Below are 9,997 nucleotides of genomic sequence, written 5' to 3' on the forward strand. Positions count from 1 at the left end.
TTACTTACATGATCAAACCACCTCACACCACATATTGTACTCAGACATCTCATTTCCAACACATCCACCCTCCTCCGCACAACCCTATCTGTACCCCAAGCCTCGCAACTATATAACATTGTTGGAACCACTATTCCTTCAAGCATAACTATTTTTGCTTTCCGAGATAATGTTCTCACCTTCCACACATTTTTCAATGCTCCCAGAATTTTCTACCTTTAAGCACCATATATTTATGCATGCCGTCTGCATTAACAATATCCTCAGACATGGTCCCTTCATCCAACAGTCATACTATGAAAATACTTTTTTACATTTTGTTAGTGAAGTTTCTTGCTAAATTTTATGTGTTATTTATGCAGTTTCTTGCTAGATTTTATGTTATCAGGTTGCCCTATCCCTACATGTATATTGAAGAATTTTTCACTGTCTTTATCATCAGTCTCTTAAAAACTTAAGGTTGTGATTAGGTCAACCCTCATTCTTTTCTTCCAAGGTTGACAATTCCAAGGTTGCCCTCCTCTGGACCTTCAGAGTTCTCATTTGTTCTGTAGATGCTGTAACCACACTTGAGAGTCATTTTCTAGTTTGGGCCATATGAATAGCTTGCTGAATATTTCCGTAACGTTTTACTTGAAATGTCCTCTGATAATTGCCAGTAGACAGTTTGTCTCTTCAACAGTTCCCCTAATGTGGGACTCTGATGTCAAGTAAGGGATAATGTCAACCCCCAAGACCTCACACTCACAATCCTGAGGCTTATTTCCTGGTAGATATTAATCATATTGAGAGTTTTCACTTTTTCCCATCCTCGTTACTTTACATCTGCTTGGATGGAATTTCCTCAACCAAGTATCAAACCAACTTGGGAGTCTAAGACCCCTAGTAAATTGTTGCAATTCTCATCACTTTTCACTTCCCTCATGACCTTTGCATGCATGTGTGCATACATAAGGAAAATAAGTATGTATACTACATTGGTATGGAAAACCTTTCAGATTTTCAGTAATCATTGTGTGTAGCAGTGACTGTGGTGTATGATGGCAAATAGATTAGGTGATAGATTAAATGTGTACAAATGGGATGTGCTTTTTGTTTCATTTCTTTCTTTTTCTTTTTTCCAGGTGCGTGTGACAGATCTCAAAGGTAGTAGTTTAGGGCCTTTGAAGGTTACCGCTGATTCTGCAACATGTGATTCTGATGAAGTTGTTATCATATCAAAAGAAATCCTCACTCCCTTGTCAACTGCAGAGTAAGTTTCCTGTATTTAATTACTTTCCTCTCCCAGAATCACCTTCTATGGGCCTCCCACAGCATTCATAATGCTGGCTGTAGTTTTAGAAGTGTGGTGGTGATGTATGCATATCTGTGAGAGGTGAGTGCAGGACACTTGAGGAGTAGGTGTTAAGTATCTACATTGTGGAAGCATCATGGTCAGGAGGGGTCCTGTGATATGTTGAATTGGTGTCTGTATGTTGGAGAGAGAGATTACGTATAGAACACATATGGTAACGTAGCAAAAATTGGTCTGGGAATCTTATGTTTCAGGTTGGTGTGTGTCTGGTGGAGGATGCCTATAACTTGTAAAGTCATTGCTGTATGTATACATTTAGTCAGTGTCCTGTTTGTTGGAGCAGGTGGGGGATGGATCTTTCAGTAAGCTTGCAGGGTTAAGTCTTTTGTTTCCTATGAGGGTTGATTATGGGATGGTCTGGGCGTGAACTGAATGCCAATCAAACTGGTGAGATTGAATTAAAGGAAATGTGTTTTGTTGGCATTGAATGTTTATGAATGCCTAATAGTCAGAGATTGTTCTGAGAACATTGTTTTTTTTTTTTTGTTTTTTTTTTTTGCTCTGTTAGGTTTGACTTTGACAAGATGGATGATGAATCACTTAATGTTTAGTTTCAGAAGGAGCAGATGAATTGTTTGTAAAGGATGATAAGTTTGTAATGTACCTGGATGCTGCTATACATATTAGAATCTGGAGTCATACCTTATTTTCTATTTGCATTTGGACATTTTTTCTCTTTGTCATGATATGTTGCAGTTTTTAGAAATGTGTGCAGTGTGCTTTATTTGCATGTAAAACACCTTCTTTGTGATTGTTCATCTAAGAATTTGGACAGGTACCACCAAGGAGATTATATATTATCCATTTAGGAAAATAATTGGCTTGGTATATGGTTGATGACATTCAACCCAAGTGACTGTAAGGCGATAAGGATGGGTTACATCAAAAGAGATCTCAAGATGATTATCATCTAGCTGGAAATAACCTGCAAGAATCTGTGTGAGAAAGACCTGGGGAGTTGACATTGACTTTGTTGCCAGATAATAGTTGAAGACCAACTGTTTGGAAGCAAATTTTAGAAATACAATCTATTTCATGGATGAGGAAATACTCTGTGGACCAGATGTTTGCTTTAACAATTTTTGTATGAAATACTCAGAGAAAGAGAGGGATTAGTAAATGACATTCATGGATCTGGACAATGTGGATGGTGCTACAAATATATGGTGAGGGAGGAAAACAACTGAATTCTGTGAAGAGCTTATATTTGGAGAGTAAGGATGTTTGTGAGTAGGTGGGAAAGAGGATGAGTGGTTTCAAGTAAATGTGGATCCATGTCTAAGGTGTTATGTCACCAGGGCTATGTAATCTGTTCTTGGATGGGATGGTGAGAAAGGTAAATTTGGGTATTCTTCGAGAAAGGATGGGTATTTTTGGAGTACATGTACACCTTTTGTATTATTTCTAATTTTAACCTTATTGTTTCTCAGAGCACATGTCATTACTTTAGTAGCAGGAGAGGGGAGTGTAAGTGTCAATCTAAGCATTATAATGCTTGCTTATTGCCACAAGTTGAATTTCAAGAACACTGGAGACTCTCTTGGCTGGCCATCGGTGGCACCCCAAAAAAAGTGTGTCATTGAAGTGAACTTGAGGCCTTGGTATCCCTTAAGTGACCATAGTGGACAGTCACATGCCTTATATTGGAACTTATCACATCCTGGATATGTCCTTGGTGCCAGATGCTTCCTTGCCATCCTTGTGCACCCACATTTCAGGGCACTCCACATTCCACCTGCCCATAAAAGTATTCTTATGCTCTCAGAATGAGTGTGTCAGGAAGAAAATATCCTATTCTTGTTTATCTGAAGAGAATGCAATGGAAATATACAATGACAACAAGAGTACGGCGGTCACATTCATGGGTATGGGATGTGGCCCTCTTACATAACCAGGAGGATCAAAGTTGGCATCTAACTTATTTGACTTGTTGGAAGGCAGTAATTGTAAGCCCATCGTGTAGTCTTATGACATCCATGATTTTGGAATTTTAAGTCATAAAAAAATAATGGTTGCGAGGCATGGGCTATAGATAGAGTTGTGTGGAGGAGGGTGGATGTGCTGGAAATGAGATGTTTGAGGATAACATGTGGTGTGTGGTGGTTTGATCGAGTAAGTAATGAAAGGGTAAGAGAGATGTTTGGTAATAAAAAGAGTGTGGTTGAGAGAGCATAAGAGGGTGTTTTGAAGTGGTGTGGTCACATGGAGAGAATGAGTGAGGAAAGATTGACAAAGAGGATATATGTGTCAGAGGTGGAGGGAACGAGGAGATGTGGGAGACCAAATTGGAGGTGGAGAGATGGAGTGAAAAAGATTGAGTGATCTGGGCCTGAACATGCAGGAGGGTGAAAGGTGTGCAAGGAATAGAGTGAATTGGAACGATGTGGTATACCGGGGTCGACGTGCTGTCAATGGATTGAACCAGGGCATGTGAAGTGTCTGGGGTAAACAATGGAAAGTTGTGTGGGGCCTGGATGTGGAAAGGGAGCTTTGGTTTCGATGCATTATACATGACAGCTAGAGACTGAGTGTGAACGAATGCGGCCTTTGCTGTCTTTTCCTAGCGCTACCTGGCGCACATGCAGGGGGAGGGGGTTTTCATTTCATGTGTGGCGGGGTGGCGACGGGAATGAAAAAGGGCAGACAGTATGAATTATGTACATGTGTATATATGTATATGTGTGTGTGTGTATATATATATGCATATGTTGAGATGTATAGGTATGTATGTGTGCGTTTGTGGACGTGTATGTATATACATGTGTATGTGGGTGGGTTGGGCCATTCTCTTGTCTGTTTCCTTGCGCTACCTCACCAACACGGGAGACAGTGACAAAGTATAATAGATATAAATAAAAAAGTAATCTTGATGTTTTTTATGCACATCTTGATAATTAATAAATCAGTATAAATCTGTTATGCTGATTTTTTTTCACCTACATGGGGGTGGTGGGGATTGCATACTAAAAGAAATGGAATAAAAAAAGCACATGATAAATTGTGTTATACTTCTTAAATTGTACATGGAAAAAATTAACACATAAGCATGCTTATGCCTATCTCCACTGGAGACTGGCTTGCTTTAATTATTATTGTAAATGAAGGTTATATTAATGCTGAAATACCTTTTCCATTGATTTTTTCCCACAGTGGTGTGTACGAGTTAGATGTGATGTCCAGAGGGCCTGAACGTGGTTTTTACCGGCTGGTGGTTAGTGTAGATGCTTCAGACATGCGTTTAGTTGGCCATTCTGCTGCTCAACTCACTTTCAAAGTTCTTACAGCAATAGACATTCAGGGAGTTGAAATTGGTACTGCTGATTCTGACCAATCCACGGCACCAAATCTTCAGAAGTTAGTATTAATTTTGATATTGATTTTGAAAATCTACTTTATACATATGTTATATTGGAATTGTGCTCATGTGATGTGTGCTGAACTGTTCATCATTATCACTAGATATGATATCTATTGGAGACAGAATTGTGCCCATAGCATCTTTCATGTTCTTTCCTTGTGTTCCAGATGAAGGTGGTGTAAAGGCAGAATAAGATATGCCATTATAGGTATATGTGATTTTGAAAAGAAATTTTTTCTGATGCATACAAAGCTTTAATTTTATTGACTATATTGTGAAAAGCTGTATGTTTATGTTGAACTGATATGGTTAAAAGAAAGAATGAAGAATATGTGGTCAGAAATAATGAATTGAGGAAACATGTATCAGTAGTTTTTGATGATTGTTCCTACCCCCTATCCCCAATTCATGATTGGTGGAAGGGAATCATTTAAGCCAAGTAGTTTTATATTAGTACATCTAAAATGAAAGAAGAAAGCTGAGAGTAAATGCGAATAAGAGCAGTTATTAGGGACAGTAGGTTAGAGACAAGTCAGTTGGGAGGTAAGTTTGAATGGAGAAAAACTGGAGGAAGTGAAGTGTTTTAGGTATCTGGGAATGGATTTGGCAGCAGATGGAAACATGGAAGCAGTAGTGAGTCACAGGGTTAGGGAGGGGGCGAAACTTCTGGGAGCATTGAAGAATGTGTGGAAGGCAAGAACATTATCTCGGAAAGCAATAATGGGTATGTTTGAAGGAATAGTGGTTCGAACAATGTTATACATTTGCGAGGCGTGGACTATAAGTAGGGTTGTGTGGAGGAGGTTAAATGTGTTGGAAATGAGGTGTTTAAGGATGATATGTGGTGTGCGGTGGTTTGATCGAGTAAGTAATGAAAGAGTAAGAGAGATGTGTGGTTGAGAGAGCAGAAGAGGGTGTATTGAAATGATTTGGTCACATGGAGAGAACGAGTGAGGAAAGATTGACAAAGAGGATATATGTTTCAGAGGTGGAGGGAACAGAGATTGCAAACCATACCAACACATGTAATTATGAATGATAAAGATTTACTGATAGTCATTTGAGATTTGAAAAGTGTTGATGATAACTAGGAATGAGGCAAAGCTATGATGCACTGCATAGGTATACAAAGGCAAAGCTATGATGCACTGCATAGGTATACAAATGAGGCTAGGAAATATTTATAGGAAAGTGGAGAATTTATAATGCCTCTTTGTTTTTGATAAAAAAAGAAAAACATTCAGGAGGGTGAAAGGCATGCATGGAGTAGAGTGAATTGGAACAATGTGGTATACTGGGGTCAATGCACCATCATTGGACTAAACCAGGGCATACGAAATGTTTGGGCTAAACCATGGAAAGGTCTATGGGGCCTGGATGTTGGTAAGGAGCTGTGGTTTTGCTGCATTACCCATGACAGCTAGAGAATGAGTGAGTAGATGTGGCCTTTCTTTGTCAGTTTCCTGGTGCTACCTTGCTGACTCAGGGGGCAGTGATTGGGTGTGGAGAAAGAGAAGAGAATGTATGTGTTATCTCTTTTCCTTCATGCATTTGGGCTGTTTTCTGTGGGGCAAGGTGGCATTGGGATGGATGAAGGCAAGCAAGTATGAATGTGTACATGTGTATATGTGTATGGATGTAAGGCATGCGTACGAGTAGGAAGAGAGGAGAGTGATTGGTTCCCAGTGAAGGTCGGTCTGCAGCAGGGACTTGTGATGTCCCCATGGTTGTTTAATTTGTTTATGGTTAGGGTGGTTTGGGAGGTAAATGCAAGAGATTTGGAGAGAGGGGCAATTATGCAGTCTGTTGGAGATGAGATGGCCTGGGAATTGAGTCAGTTGTTGTTTACCAATGTTACAGGACTGGTGGCTGATTCAGTCACCAACTTTAGAAGTTGGTGACTGAGTTTGGAAAAGTGTGTTAAAGGAGAAAGTGGACAGTAAATGTAAATAAGAACAAGGCTATTAGGTTCAGCAGGGTTGAGGGACAAGTTAGTTGGAACGTAAGTTTGAATGGAGAAAAATTGGTGGCAGTAAAGTGTTTTAGATATCTGGGAGTGGACTTAGCAGCAAGTGGAACCATGGAAGTAAGTCAGAGGGTGGGGGAGGGGGTGAAGGTTCTGGGAGTGATGAATAATCTGTGGAAGGAGAGTGTTATCTCAGAAAACAAAAATGGATATGGTTGCGAAGCATGGGCTATAGATAGGGTTGTTCGGAAGAAGGGTGGATGCGTTAGAAATTAGATGTTTGAAGACAGTAGGTGATGTGAGGTGGTTTGATCGAGCAAGCTATGAAAGGGTAAGAGATATGTGTGGGGATAAAAAGAATGTGGTTGAGAGAGTAGAAGAGGGTGTGTTGAAATGGTTTGGTTATATGGAGAGAATGAGTGAGGAAAGGTTGACAAAGAGGATATATGTGTTAGAGGTGGAGGGAAAAGGGGGATGCAGGAGACTGTATTGGAGGTGGAAGGATGGAGTGAAAAAGATTTTAAGCAAATGGCTCCTGAACATGCAGGAGGATGAGAGGCGTGCAGGGAATAGAGTGAATTGGAAGGATGTGGTATCCTGAGGTCATCATGCTGTCAATGTTCTGAACCAGAGCATGTGAAACTTCTGGGGTAAACAGTGTACAGGTCTGAGGGGCCTGGATGTGAATTGGGACCTGTGGTTTTGGTACATTACACATGACAGCTAGAGACTGAGTCTGAACGAATGTGGCCTTTTTTTTTGTCTTTACTTGGCACTAACTCGCTGAAGTGGGGGATAGTGATGTTCTTTCCTTTGGGGTGGGGTAGTGCTGAGAATAGATGAGGGCAAGCAGGTATGAATATGTTCATGTGTATATATGTATATGTCTGTGTATGTATGCATTGATATGTCTATGAATAGAGAGTGAGTGTGAACGAATGTGGCCTTTTTTGTCTGTTTACTTGGCACTAACTCGCTGAAGTGGGGGATAGGGATGTTTCCTGTGGGGTGGGGTAGTGCCGGGAATGGATGAAGGCAAGCAGGTATGAATATGTTCATGTGTATATATGTATATGTCTATGTGTTGATATGTATATGTATGTATATGTCTTTGTATGGGTATTTATATTTTTTTTTTTTTTTTTTTTTTTTTTTTTTTGCCGCTGTCTCCCGCGTTTGCGAGGTAGCGCAAGGAAACAGACGAAAGAAATGACCCAACCCACCCCCATACACATGTATATACATACGTCCACACACGCAAATATACATACCTACACAGCTTTCCATGGTTTACCCCAGACGCTTCACATGCCTTGATTTAATCCACTGACAGCACGTCAACCCCGGTATACCACATCGCTCCAATTCACTCTATTCCTTGCCCTCCTTTCACCCTCCTGCATGTTCAGGCCCCGATCACACAAAATCTTTTTCACTCCATCTTTCCACCTCCAATTTGGTCTCCCTCTTCTCCTCGTTCCCTCCACCTCCGACACATATATCCTCTTGGTCAATCTTTCCTCACTCATTCTCTCCATGTGACCAAACCATTTCAAAACACCCTCTTCTGCTCTCTCAACCATGCTCTTTTTATTTCCACACATCTCTCTTACCCTTACGTTACTTACTCGATCAAACCACCTCACACCACACATTGTCCTCAAACATCTCATTTCCAGCACATCCATCCTCCTGCGCACAACTCTATCCATAGTCCACGCCTCGCAACCATACAACATTGTTGGAACCACTATTCCTTCAAACATACCCATTTTTGCTTTCCGAGATAATGTTCTCGACTTCCACACATTCTTCAAGGCTCCCAGAATTTTCGCCCCCTCCCCCACCCTATGATCCACTTCCGCTTCCATGGTTCCATCCGCTGCCAGATCCACTCCCAGATATCTAAAACACTTCACTTCCTCCAGTTTTTCTCCATTCAAACACCTCCCAGTTGAATTGACCCTCAACCCTACTGTACCTAATAACCTTGCTCTTATTCACATTTACTCTTAACTTTCTTCTTTCACACACTTTACCAAACTCAGTCACCAGCTTCTGCAGTTTCTCACATGAATCAGCCACCAGCGCTGTATCATCAGCGAACAACAACTGACTCACTTCCCAAGCTCTCTCATCCCCAACAGACTTCATACTTGCCCCTCTTTCCAAAACTCTTGCATTCACCTCCCTAACAACCCCATCCATAAACAAATTAAACAACCATGGAGACATCACACACCCCTGCCGCAAACCTACATTCACTGAGAACCAATCACTTTCCTCTCTTCCTACACGTACACATGCCTTACATCCTCGATAAAAACTTTTCACTGCTTCTAACAACTTGCCTCCCACACCATATACTCTTAATACCTTCCACAGAGCATCTCTATCAACTCTATCATATGCCCTCTCCAGATCCATAAATGCTACATACAAATCCATTTGCTTTTCTAAGTATTTCTCACATACATTCTTCAAAGCAAACACCTGATCCACACATCCTCTACCACTTCTGAAACCACACTGCTCTTCCCCAATCTGATGCTCTGTACATGCCTTCACCCTCTCAATCAATACCCTCCCATATAATTTGCCAGGAATACTCAACAAACTTATACCTCTGTAATTTGAGCACTCACTCTTATCCCCTTTGCCTTTGTACAATGGCACTATGCACGCATTCCGCCAATCCTCAGGCACCTCACCATGAGTCATACATACATTAAATAACCTTACCAACCAGTCAACAATACAGTCACCCCCTTTTTTAATAAATTCCACTGCAATACCATCCAAACCTGCTGCCTTGCCGGCTTTCATCTTCTGCAAAGCTTTTACTACCTCTTCTCTGTTTACCAAATCATTTTCCCTAACCCTCGCACTTTGCACACCACCTCGACCAAAACACCCTATATCTGCCACTCTATCATCAAACACATTCAACAAACCTTCAAAATACTCACTCCATCTCCTTCTCACATCACCACTACTTATCACCTCCCCATTTGCGCCCTTCACTGAAGTTCCCATTTGCTCCCTTGTCTTACGCACTTTATTTACCTCCTTCCAGAACATCTTTTTATTCTCCCTAAAATTTAATGATACTCTCTCACCCCAACTCTCATTTGCCCTTTTTTTCACCTCTTGCACCTTTCTCTTGACCTCCTGTCTCTTTCTTTTATACGTCTCCCACTCAATTTCGTTTTTTCCTTCCAAAATCGTCCAAATGCCTCTCTCTTCTCTTTCACTAATACTCTTACTTCTTCATCCCACGACTCACTACCCTTTTGGATGTTAATGTGCTGAGAGGTGC

The 9,997-nt window shown here is 40.9% G+C and overlaps 1 protein-coding gene across 2 annotated transcripts in view; it reads left to right on the top strand.

Annotated features, from left to right (window-relative positions):
- OstDelta (oligosaccharide transferase delta subunit) overlaps positions 1 to 9,997 on the top strand; it is a 272,441-nt gene that overhangs the window by 106,052 nt on the left and 156,392 nt on the right. For both annotated transcript variants that reach the window (XM_071659381.1, XM_071659382.1), the window contains exons 8-9: positions 1,125 to 1,252; positions 4,505 to 4,708. In XM_071659381.1, coding sequence (XP_071515482.1) covers positions 1,125 to 1,252; positions 4,505 to 4,708 — 332 coding nt within the window. The remainder of the gene's footprint in view (positions 1 to 1,124; positions 1,253 to 4,504; positions 4,709 to 9,997) is intronic.

The sequence above is a fragment of the Panulirus ornatus genome, chromosome 68 (genome assembly GCF_036320965.1).
Source record: "Panulirus ornatus isolate Po-2019 chromosome 68, ASM3632096v1, whole genome shotgun sequence".
Taxonomy (NCBI): Eukaryota; Metazoa; Arthropoda; class Malacostraca; order Decapoda; family Palinuridae; genus Panulirus; species Panulirus ornatus.